This window comes from Oncorhynchus gorbuscha, linkage group LG15 (assembly GCF_021184085.1).
Source record: "Oncorhynchus gorbuscha isolate QuinsamMale2020 ecotype Even-year linkage group LG15, OgorEven_v1.0, whole genome shotgun sequence".
Lineage (NCBI taxonomy): Eukaryota > Metazoa > Chordata > Actinopteri > Salmoniformes > Salmonidae > Oncorhynchus > Oncorhynchus gorbuscha.
Window position 1 is genome coordinate 50696655 of NC_060187.1, and position 12575 is coordinate 50709229.

At 40.0% G+C, this 12575-nt stretch overlaps 1 protein-coding gene across 5 annotated transcripts in view; it reads left to right on the top strand.

The window, feature by feature from the left end:
• The window catches only part of LOC123997463 (adhesion G-protein coupled receptor D2), a 161632-nt gene that overhangs the window by 36495 nt on the left and 112562 nt on the right, over positions 1-12575 (top strand). For all 5 annotated transcript variants that reach the window (XM_046301730.1, XM_046301733.1, XM_046301734.1 and 2 more), the window contains 6 exons: positions 3705-3848; positions 7907-8012; positions 8358-8469; positions 9299-9354; positions 9507-9633; positions 11717-11820. In XM_046301730.1, coding sequence (XP_046157686.1) covers positions 3705-3848; positions 7907-8012; positions 8358-8469; positions 9299-9354; positions 9507-9633; positions 11717-11820 — 649 coding nt within the window. The remainder of the gene's footprint in view (positions 1-3704; positions 3849-7906; positions 8013-8357; positions 8470-9298; positions 9355-9506; positions 9634-11716; positions 11821-12575) is intronic.

Genomic DNA, 12575 nt, shown 5'->3' on the forward strand with positions numbered 1-12575 from the left:
GGATATCAGTTTCCCTGCATTTAAATCACCAGCCACTAGGAGCGCCACTTCTGGATGAGCATTTTCCTATTTGCTCTTGGCCCTTTACAGCTCATTTAGTGCGGTCTTAGTGCCAGCGTCAGTTTGTGTTGGTAAATAGACAGCTATGGAAAGTATAGATAAACTCTCTTGACACGTACCAACAAATGGGTGTGATCACTCTATTGTGGTCACTAAGGTTGAAAAGTGTCGGAAACTTTCTGGTAAATTACCGGAATATTTCCATGGGAAGTTAAGCCCTGGAATTTGGGGAATTTTTCTTAAATTGATCAAAAAGTTAGCTTATAACAGTGAACCTTTTTTGTGGGATACACATGAGGCAATTCTAGGTCTTGTGGCATATTTTGGTTAAACTATCTACATGCACAGTGCATTCTTCCGTCACATGTACAGTACACTCTTCCATCACATGTACAGCTGATTCTCAAGACATTGCACACTAACATGCTGGCCAGACCGGACACGTCGCGTGCGCGAGCGAGCAAAATACATTTAGAAATCCATGTTATTAAATTATTTCACCCACACTGCTCGCGCGCGCCAACGAGCGTCTGTCATGCCAAGGGCTAAAATAGAACTCCCTTCTATTTCTGACGCAGATCACGCTGAAAGTCCTGCCTCTCCCATTTCCTCATTCGTTTATAGAAGCAGGTACTCACGTGCCATCTCCTCATTGGTTATACCCACGTGGGTGACTGAAAGACGAACAGTTTTGCCCGTCATCGTGGTAGTATGAAACTATGAAAGTTTAGATGCCAATCACCATATAAGTTCAAAGATAAAAAAGCCTGGAAGGAGGAGAGATGAATAGAAACGATTCGATTGGCCGTTTTATGTGTGGATTAATTGTAGGAGTAGAGGTCCTTGTGCATTTCAGGTAAAATAACAACTCAATGTTTATATCCCGGGACATATTAGCTAGCAACAGCAAGCTAGCTAAATAGGACAAATTAGCTAGCAAGTGCAAGCTAACTAGCTAAATTGCCATACATGTTTAATGCTTTTCGACCTGTCCCCAAATGAATGTCATTGTTTCAGAGTTTGTTTTGATATTTTAACCTGCGTGTCGTGATCGCGTTTGGTGTAGGGGGACAAAATAAATGTATGCACGATAGAGCACGATGGCGCACGCACGCATCCGGTTCGGGTTCAGTGTAATGAGATGCTATTGAGCCCACAATACTACACTTTCTGAGCCAAGGACTACATGCTTTCTGGTAAGTTTTGATTACAATACTGGGTGGGCTTTTATACGACATTTTATATTTTTTTGTTTAAATCATTTCTAAAGTAACAATTTCTGCTAGTTAGTTTTAGTTACCATGTGGGTTTTAGCTTGCTTGAGCCTAACTGAGGAGTGTCTTATTGCTTAACTATTTATCTGTACATGGAATTATATTTGTTTTTTTAACAATTTTTTTCCAATCTTTACAGGAATGTCACAGGCACTAACTGATGTGTGGAGACATTTCACTGCAGCTAATGTAGAAGGAAAAGCTGTGTACATTTGCATATACTGTGCCAAATCATATGTGAAGAATGCATCAATGATGCAGAATCATCTGGCCAAGTGCATAAAGTTCCCTCAGCACTCACAACAAGCAACCTCTGACAAAAGTCCCTCTACTTCTATTTGAGGTGATAATGCTGAATCAGGCACCTTATTGATAGCAACAGCTCATGGTCCTCCTGGAATCAGAGGTTTTTTTGACTCAATGGAGGAACGTAGTCAGAGAAATGCTGATGAATGTCTTGCTCGAGTTGTGTATGCAACTGGTTCACCTCTGATAAACTACATCATCTCCACCCCTCAAACCAGTATTCTACAAGAGCACAGACACAAGGGACAACAGACACACCGTCCTCTACATTGCAGATAAGCTGAAGGCAGCCATCAATGACCTTGGACCACAGAAGGTATTTGCAGCGGTGACAGACAGTCCTGGAAACATGAAGGCTGTTTGGTCTAGTGGAGGAGTCCTTCCCTCACATCACACCCATTGGCTGTGCTGCTTATGCATTGGATATGCTCCTCAAGGACGTCATGGCACTGAAAACAATAGATACACTCTACAAGAAAGCCAAGGAAATGGTTAGGTATGTGAACGGTCATCAAGTTATAGCAGCAATCTACCTCACCAAGCGAAGTGAGAAGAATAAGAGCACCACATTGAAGCTGCCATGTTTGACAGTCTCCTGGACGGGAAGGAGTCTCTCCAAGAAATGGTCATGTACAGTGGGACAAAAAAGTATTTAGTCATACACCAATTGTGCAAGTTCTCCCACTTAAAAATTTTCATCAAAGGTACACTTCAACTATGACAGACAAAATTAGAAAAAAAAATCCAGAAAATCACATTGTAGAATTTTAAATTGATTTATTTGCAAATTATGGTTATCACAAAGTTATGTCCTGATTGTAACCAGGTTATTTCTGGATGTAATGTTCAGACATTCACAATCATCCAAACCAGAAAATGTAGGCTACATTAGTCCTAGTGCTAACTTAGGAAAGATTGACGTAACACAAGCGTTCATATTTAGCTAACTCTCGGCTGACAGAAACCCGAATATGAAATCAGCCAATAGCAATTACTATTTACAATTCATCATATCACGGGTGAGCTCAGAGTACTGATCGAAATAATTGAGTAAAACACTTTATAAAAGTCAAAAGTAATCCGATGAAGGGTAGTGTGTGCGTGCCACCATGTTATTTTGTTTTTGCGTCAACCAAAGATAAGGTTTTTATTTTTATTTAACCTTTATTTAACTAGGCAAGTCAGTTAAGAGCAAATTCTTATTTACAATGACTGCCTACCCCGGCCAAACCCGGAGGACGCTGTGCCAATTGTGTGCTACCCTATTGGAATTTTAAATCCAGGCCGGATGTGATATAGCCTGGATTTGAACCAGGGACTGCAGTGACGCCTCTTGCACTGAGATGCAGTGCCTTCTGGAGACGAGATGAGTTTGTTCGTTTTTGAAGGGGGTGTGTCGTCTACTTCACCTCATTATATAACATCTTTGGTCTAACACGTTTACGTGACACCCAGAATGCATTGTATAATGTCAACACATAGCTGGCAAATAGCTTAGCATTATCTCATCGTAATCAGTACAACCTTCAAAAAAGTATTTTACACACATCATAGGTGTCCATTAAAATCTATGCAATTATCGGAAAGTATTATTTTTCACCAGTACTGTGAATAAAACTGTTAATACTTTATGTATATACATACTGTATGCTACAGTAGAAACGTCAAAACGATAGAACACCTCATGAAGCTGGTTGAGAGAATGCCAAAAGTTTGCAAAGCTGTCATGAAGGCAAAGGGTGGCTACTTTGAATGATCTAAAATAGATTTTGAGTCGTTTTTAACTGTTTATTTGGTTACTGCATGAGTCCATATGTGTTATTTCATAGTTTTCATATTTTCTTCAATGTAGAAAATAGTACAAATAAAGAAAAACTCTTGAACGAGTAGGTGTGTCCAAACTTTTGACTGGTACTGTATATTTTTGATACCTCAAATAGCTAGATTATCCTTGATATGATCATCTTAAAACAATTCCATATTTTAGCACGAGTCCAATTTGTCTGTAATGTTCCTGTATTACTTTATAGGAGTCCAATTTCCCTGTATGTCCTTTGTTCCCAGATGTGCACGTGGAGGCACAGAAGCTGTCCCAGATGAGCTGCAGCTGTGTGTTTAAACCGTCAGTGTTTGGCGGTCACAGTAGAGGTAGTGGCCAGGACGAGCTGCTCATCCCCGACACGGAGGTCCAGAGACTACATGACTTGGGTAACACTCATTCATGCGGATGAACACACACACGGACACTCACACTAAGGTTTAACTCTAGAACCACTAGAGAACGTTGCCTATAGCCTATTTTTGTTTCCCTTACAATAAAAACATTTCAGTGTAATCTATTGGATCAACTTTATTTGTAGATTTGATTAGTAATAGTTTCTAGTAATTAATAAAGTCCGGGTTACAGCTTCTTTTGATAAAGTAGATGTTAAAACTATAATAATAATATAACCAGGCAGGTACACAGGCAAAATGATTTGCCATATTCCTAAACAAAAAGCATCAGTGCATGAACAATTGTGATGAATTGCATTAATTTATATTTGTGGAAATACCGGAAAGTATTATTCATGATAAGATATAAAAACACACATTTTTTGATTACCAGAACAGTACCAGAACAGAGCCAATAGACGGTGATCCCAACTGCCACGGTGAGACAGGAGTCTGGGAGGGATGACACGGTTTGGGTAGAAAAGAGTGATGAGTTTATGTGACATGCAGATGTCGCAGTGCATCAGAGATTGTACTGTTGCTCATGTGCACAAAAAAGGAAACAGTACGTGGGACATGTCTAATGATGAACTGTACGCATTTATTGCATGCGGAAAGAGCATGGATGTAGAGGAATTTTGTTCTGATAGTTTTAGGGTGGACTTATTTTGGGAGAGACCATGCCACACAACCGCTACAGAGAGGTTATGCGACACCTGCAGCAGGGGCACACAAAACAAGGCCCATGAAAACTGTGTGCAGTGTAACCGTGTGCCTTAACGCATTAATCAATCTCATCTTCTCTTTATGCTTTGTTTCCAAAGTCAGCACACAGCTTCGAGGCTTTGTGTGAGCAAGCCCCACAAACAAATCGGTTACACTGCACACAGTTTTCATGGGCCTTGTTTTGTTGGGATCACCGTCTGTTGGCTCTGTTCTGATTTCAAGCTTAATATCTGATCCTTCATCAGGCTCCAAATCTAAATTCTGCAGTATTTGCAGTGCTGTCAAAACGTGAAAGAGAATGGTAATCAAACCCGCAAGGCGTGCGGTCAAATTATTAACATGAGTGCCAACACTGATAAATAGGCATAACACAAACTCGTTATTACACTATTGTTGTTCTAAATAAAACCAACCTCTTCACCCTCATCATTCAGTTAGGCCTTATTTAAATCAGATTGTGAAGTAACTTGCACAATGATCGCCCATTCCATCCATTGTCATTCATTCTATGTGCTGGCATTGTTTGCGTCGCTGGATAGAGTCAAGGATATGTTTAGCGTTATTCTAAAGGCCTACTGCAACATGTAACATGTTTTTATTTCCCTTACAATACATTTTATTAGTAATAGAGTTATAGTAAATAAGAGTCCCATAACAGCTTATTTTTACAAAGTAAAATGTAAAGTTGAAGTCGGAAGTTTACATACACACACAGCCAAATACATTTAAACACAGTTTTTTTCCCTGACATATAATCCTAGTAAAAGTTCCCTGTCTTAGGCCACTTTATTTTAAGAATGTGAAATGTCAGAATAATAATAGAGAATGATTTATTTCAGCTTTTATTTATTTCATCACATTCCCTGTGGGTCATAAGTTTACATACACTCAATTAGTATTTGGTAACATTGCCTTTAAATTGTTTAACTTGGGTCAAACATTTCGGGTAGCCTTCCACAAGCTTCCCACAATAAGTTAGGGGAATTTTGGCCCATTCCTCCTGACAGAGCTGGTGTAACTGAGTCAGGTTTGTAGGCCTCCTTGCTCACACACACTTTTTCAGTTTTGCCCACAAATTTTCTATAGGATTGAGGTCAGGGCTTTGTAATGGCCACTCCAATACCTTGACTTTGTTGTCCTTAAGCCATTTTGCCACAACTTTGGAAGTATGCTTGGGGTCATTGTCCATTTGGAAGACCCATTTGTGACCAAGCTTTAACTTCCTGACTGATTTCTTGAGATGTTGCTTCAATATATCCACATAATTGTCCTACCTCATGATGCCATCTATTTTGTTTCGTGCACCAGTCCTTCCTACAGCAAAGCACCCCGACAAATTGATGCTGCCACCCCCGTGCTTCACTGTTGGGATGGTGTTCTTCAGCTTGCAAGCATAACGATAGTCATTATGGCCAAACAGTTTTGTTTCTGTTTCATCAGACCAGAGGACATTTCTCCAAAAAGTACGATCTTTGTCCCCATGTGCAATTGCAAACCGTAGTCTGGCTTTTTTATGGAGGTTTTGTAGCAGTAGATTCTTCCTTGCTGAGCGGCCTTTCAGTTGATGTCGATTTAGGACTCGTTTGACTGTGGATATAGATACCGTTGTACCTGTTTCATCCAGCATCGTCACAAGGTCCTTTGCTGTTGTTCTGGGATTGATTTGCACTTTTCACACTGAAGTATGTTCATCTCCAACATCGTTTTAGGACATTTGGAAGTACGTCCAACCGGCCTCACAACCGCAAACCACGTGTAGCCATGCCAGCACAGGACCTCCGCATCAGGCGTCTTCACCTGCGGGAATTACCTGCATTAGCTGCATTACCGCCACCTACTGTACTGGAGCACCCCCGCCTCCCTCTGTGTACTTAAAAATGGACCAATAGAAGTATAAAGAGGGGTTCCTGCAGATGTAGGAATGACCACATGCAGTAACACTCCGAATTTTGAGACGCAAGGGTCTACCTTCTTTTATTAATTCAAAAAATGCCGTCTGTGTGGCAAAGCTTTACAGAAATGAATGCCAACGAGGCCACATGCAAAACCCAGCCGCTGAAAATCTAGTCAATAAATTTTGCCTGTTTGAACCAACAATCAACCGGTCACGATCGCTAACATCTAGGCCACCTCTGTGGAGGCCGAGAGGGCTTTCTCAGTCTGTACTTTTTGAGAGCCCACTTCAGCAGAACACTTTTTAGTTGAACAGGTGCGGCCTATATCCTATGCAAATGGTTTTGTTTGTTTGTTTGTTTGCTACAGGGTAGGGCTACCAGGTTATTTTACGTAGCCTATAGCCCACGTTTTTGTGTAGAATGTTATTCTGCGTTTGTTTGGCTGATCTTGAGGATCAGTCAGCTACAATTACAGTTGGACCTACTTACACATAGTTAGGCTTACTCTGTTTCTGACCAAGTCTGTTTTTCATGTTGAAAAGTAACGCAAAAACCTCAAATTGAAGAAGCAGGTTTTATGAAAATGTTAGTTTGTCTGTCCTGAATAAAAGTACGAATGGAAAATAATAATGGCTGGGTCTTCACTTGTTTATTGAATTTTATTATATAGTCAATGTTTGTGGAGCCATGAGCTCACATTTAATTTATTTTATGCTGTGACTAAATACATTTTTTTTAAACAAAACCTTCAGAGATGATCATATACTGTACTTTATTGCTAGAAAAGGCCTACCATAGATTTTTAGGCTAAAGAATGATAATGAATGAATAATAAGTAAATTGTTAGCTTTTATGTAAAATATAGCCTACCTTAGAATGGCACATGATTCGCGGCGGGTTTAGATTTGCGGGCAATTGATCAACCATAGTGCTATCCTCTACAGCAAATCTCTTTGATTAGCGGAAAATCAAATGTTCCCTTTGATAAAATCACCACATTAAGCAAAGTAAAAACAGCCACAACCTTCCCAAATTATCCCAATAACAATGAACAAGGAGAGAGAAAAGAACCATGGTGCATCGTTCAGTCAAAGCTAGGCTACAGCGAATGTAATTTTCACGAGACCGTATTAACCCCATAATATTTTACTAGTCGGCCAACAATGCTTCATAGGTCTGTTAAAACTAGGCTACATCAACGAAATAGTGTGGTGACTTCAAGAGCACTTTGAGTTGGTTAAATTGCGACAAATGCAACAAGATATCGTTAGATTAATGTGTATATTTCTCCATTTATAGTGGTATGTCAGATTTTTTTTCACTGTTTTTTTCCGGTTTGAACAAGAATAGCGGGAGACCCATTTAACTAACACTTGCATCAGTGTTGTATTTTATGATGACGTTTATTTTATCACCCATTTTGTTTGGCAGGTCACAAGGAAGTGATGTTCATCCATACGTACTACAGTCATCTAATGGAGATCCAGTCTAGGATGGAGCAGGATACTTCTCCAGAAGACCAGAGTAAAAACACAGGGTCTGGTTTCCTTACACCTCCAATTTGACCTAGTAGAGAATGTCATCCAATACAATGAATGACCATATGAACTTTGACATAATTATGGTAAACGTTTCAGAACCTCCAGATCTTTTGGGGAATTAAAATGCTACACCAACATACAGCATGGAGAATTCAAAGGGAATACATTATTGGATTATATCTGAATACAATCTTTATCTACTAGAAAAATGTAAAAAGAAATGACACTTTATACTTCAAGTAGTCTGATCTTAATCGGACAAGATCTGTTTTGGTTGCCAACAAGCTCACATGAAAGGAAAGGCCTAAAGGTTACATCTACTCTATTATTGCTCTCCGCAGTGTCCTCCCTGGTCGCCTGGCCACTGCAGTCATCTCAGCCACGGTTCGAGACCCCTCCAAGGCCCAGAACATCCCAGTGGCCATCCACTATACTTTGTCCTCCTCGCACGTGGTAAGATCAATGGCTGCATTCCAAATGGCACTCTATTTATTTTATAGTGCACCCTATTACCTTTAGAGTCCTATATGCCCATGTCAAAATTACTGCTCTATAGGGAATAGGGTGCCATTTGGGACATACACATTACTATATATGAAGGAGATAAAGCCCACTGCTACACACTAGATTACTGCCTGCATCCTGATTCACACTATAGTGCCAACCTGAACCATAGAGTACTTACTGGCTTGGATATTTTCATTTCACATTGTCCTTTCCAGCTCTGCTCCAGCAACTACGGTGATGAGTAATCAGGCCAGCCAGTGCGGCTTGGCTTGGTTCGGCTCAGTAGTGTGAAATGTTATGTCCTGCAACAACAACAAAAATATTTCCTGCAATTCTTATGATGAAACGAATTCCAATCCGTACAATATGTTACGATTTTGTAAGAGCTTAAGTATGGGTGTGTGGTGTAACGTTGATGTGTATATATTGTATCTAGTGGGTGGTTCTCCTCCTACAATTTGTCTTAGGCGAGGTTGCCAGATTCTCAAGAACCCCAGAATCTTTGGGTTTCACTAACAAACCAATCTTGGTCATTTTTACAGTGGTTGGGAACGGGGTGAAGTAATGGTTGAGGGAAACATAAGGTTGTTATAGAAACTCTACAATACAGTACATGTCATTGATTTGACATCTATTCACAAAGTAAAGAGTTGGCCCAGGTCTTTCTAGTAAGTTCCCTGGCCCGATTCCGTGTTGCTTTTGGCGTGTCCTGTCAAAGGGTGCGAGGAGAGAGACAGAGAGAAAGAGGGTGAGAAACATCTGTTTCTTGTTCTAGGTGGAGTATTCGCAGCGAATCACGCCTGTTTGCGTGTTTTGGAATTTCACCCTAATGTAAGTATGACCACACAGTGCAGCTAAGTCAGACGTCCCTAGAGTACATGTCAGTAGCGATAAGTCATAACATAACGTTGCGTAGTGTTTGTGTGTGTGTGTGTGTGCGTGCGTGTTTGTGTCATATTGATTTCTGGGGTTTTGTGCCACAGGACTGGAAATTCTAACGGCTGGTCCAGCGAAGGTTGCAGGGTGACTCACACGAGCTCTGATGTCACTTCCTGCTATTGTAACCACACCACCAACTTCGCCGTCCTGATGAATTACATGGAGTCCAAGGTAATGCATAGCATGGTCGTTCCACCAATTACGTGCCATTTAAGTAGTGTAACTTGTTGAGGGGGAAAAAAATATTTTAAAATTCTGCCATAAAGTGTACATTCAACTTTATAAAAATAACATGTTTTACCATCTCAAGAGGTTAATTTAAAATTTAAAATAGTGCGTAACTGCCAAATAAAGTAACAGGGTTGACCGTAACAATATTGACCATAACAGTGTTGAAGATGTCATCTTAAATCAGCCATAAATCACCTTTTGAAAGGCAGAATGGAAGCTTGTTGTGTGAATCAGGGAAGGGCAATTGAATGCAAGCTTCACAGTATTTGTGTTATTGTTAAAACATTTCTAGCATGTCGATCTATGGGTAATAGGGTTGATGTGTTACGCTCAACCCACTCAGTTGTCCACCACAAAACACCAGAAAATTGTCAAAAAGAGTAGAACCAGCTCACCTGCTTTTACACTGTGATTTGACTACTAGATGTTCAATGTTTCTTAAGAAAAAATACATTTGAAAATTAACAGTTTCAGTTAAATTTATGTAACAGGGTTGACTTTTTTTTGTTCTCTTGAAATGAATCCCTAATCACATCAAATACACTGAACAAAAATGTAAACGTAACCTATAAAGTGTTGGTCCCATGTTTCATGAGCTGAACTAAAAAATCCCAGAAAAGTTTCATATGTACAAGAAAGCTTATTTCTTTCAAATATTTCTCTAAAATGTTGTTTATATCCTTGTTAGTGAGCATTTCTCCTTTGCCAAAATAATCCATCTACCTGACAGGTGTGGTATATCAAGAAGCTGGTCACTAACAAGCACAGCATGATCACTACACAGTTGCACCTTGTGCTGGGTACAATAAAAGGCCACTTTAAAATGTGCTGTTTTGTCGAACAACACAATGCCATAGATGTTAGACCTTTTGAGAGAGCGTGCCGTTGGCATGCTGACTGCAGGAATGTCCACCAGCGCTGTTGCCAGATAATTGAATGTTAATTTTAATATCATAAACTGCCTGCAACGTATTATTAGGGAATTTGGCTGTACGTCCAAGCGGCCTCAAAACCACAAACACGTGTAGCCGCTCCAGCCCAGGACCTCCATATCCGGCTTCTTCACTTGTGGAATCGTCTGAGGGTGGGTGGAGAGGAGGTGTTGAGGAGTATTTCTCTCTGTAATAAAGCCCTTTTGTGGGGAAAAACTTGTTCTGATTGGCTGGGCCTGGCTCCCCAGTGGGTGGACCTATGCCCTCCCAGGCCCACCCATGGCTGCACCCCTGCCCAGTCATGTGAAATCCATAGATTAGGCACTAATTAATTTATTTAAACTCATTTCAATATATGAACTGTAACTCTGGAAAATCTTTGACATTTTTGCGTGTTGCATTTATATTTTTGTTCAGTATAAATAATAATCTTCAGAAATGACTTTGTCAAAGCAACAACATACACTACAGTACCAGTCAAAGGTTTGGACACACCTACTGATTCAAGGGTTATTCTTTTATTTTTTACTATTTTCTACATTGTAGAATAATAGTGAATACGTAAAAACTATGAAATAACACATATGGAATCATATAGTAAAGGAAAAACTGTTAAACAAATGAAAAAATATTTTATATTTGAAATTCTTCAAAAAAGCCACCCTTTTCCTTGATGAGAGCTTTGCACACTTTGTGGTAGTGGTATGTTTCAGTTCTGATATCGCATCGAATAATTTTGTACACATGCACGCACAACTCCAGCAAGTGGTGGATTTGTAGCCAGGCCAGTGTAGTTCAGCTCTGCTCTGCTTAGTAGGGTTATTTGTTGTGTCAAGTATTCCTCAAATCAAGCTCATCTAACGTCACTTATTGCAAACTTGTATTGTGCCACATTGCCCAGTAGATGTCACTGTTAGTATGGAGAACCATAGGCCTCAGGCCATGTAGGAGTTAATCAGCTATAATATAGACTCGTTCCTAGTGATCAGTACTCAGTGGATGATAACAAGACTTATGTGTTGACTGTGTTTTGACTGGCTTGTCCTACTGTGTGTATGCGTGTGTGTGCTTTTCTCCCTTTCTCTCCCCAGTGGACTCAGGAGGAGGAGGATATTTTGACGAAGCTGACGTTTATCGGCTCTGGGGCCTCTCTGTGCGCGCTGGTGTTGACCTTGATGCTGTTCACCGTGCTGGAGTGAGTGTTTTATTAGCCAGTCGCCAAGCTGCTACTTTTGAAAAAACTCCACCACTGTGAAACTGGGAAGAATTTGAGCCAACATGGCCTCATTGGAGACATTTGGTCTCTCTAACTTCACCCTCCAAATCCAGCATGGTCCATTTCTTAGTCAGCACTCACTGGAATATGGTGTTTTAGCCATGCAAAAGCAAACAACAGCATTTACTTAAAGACAGTAAGAGAAAACAAACATTGTAAGCAAGCCCCTTTAAAAGCAATCCATCAGTAGCTACATTCACAATTAAACCTGATTTAACAGCATAACTTCTCAACAGTAAGTTGCCACATCTAGAGTTCGGGTTTCTAACTCCATTTGAATTTATTAAATTCAGGAGATTCATTGAAGACATTTCTCATTATTTCCAATGAAGAGTTGTCTGAGTTTAAATGGAATCGACCCCAACCCTGGTCAAACCAGCCAACAACATACCATTGGAATCATAGAGATACAATTACTAGAATTCAAGTCAATGTAATTTGTTTCAAGTAAAATTGTCATGATCTCAAGGACTTTGTCCCTTCTAGTAATTATATTTCTATGGTCGGAATCCTGCCTAGTCATCACTGATGCTCTGTTTTAGAAGTTTTTAACAGTGCTAATGTAGTAATTAGTAGTGTCTGTGTGTGAGCACACTGAAGGTTTATGGTGGCATTAAATGGCAGCAAATGAACTCATCCATGGAGATCCAAATCAGCATGGGAATTGGAATAGC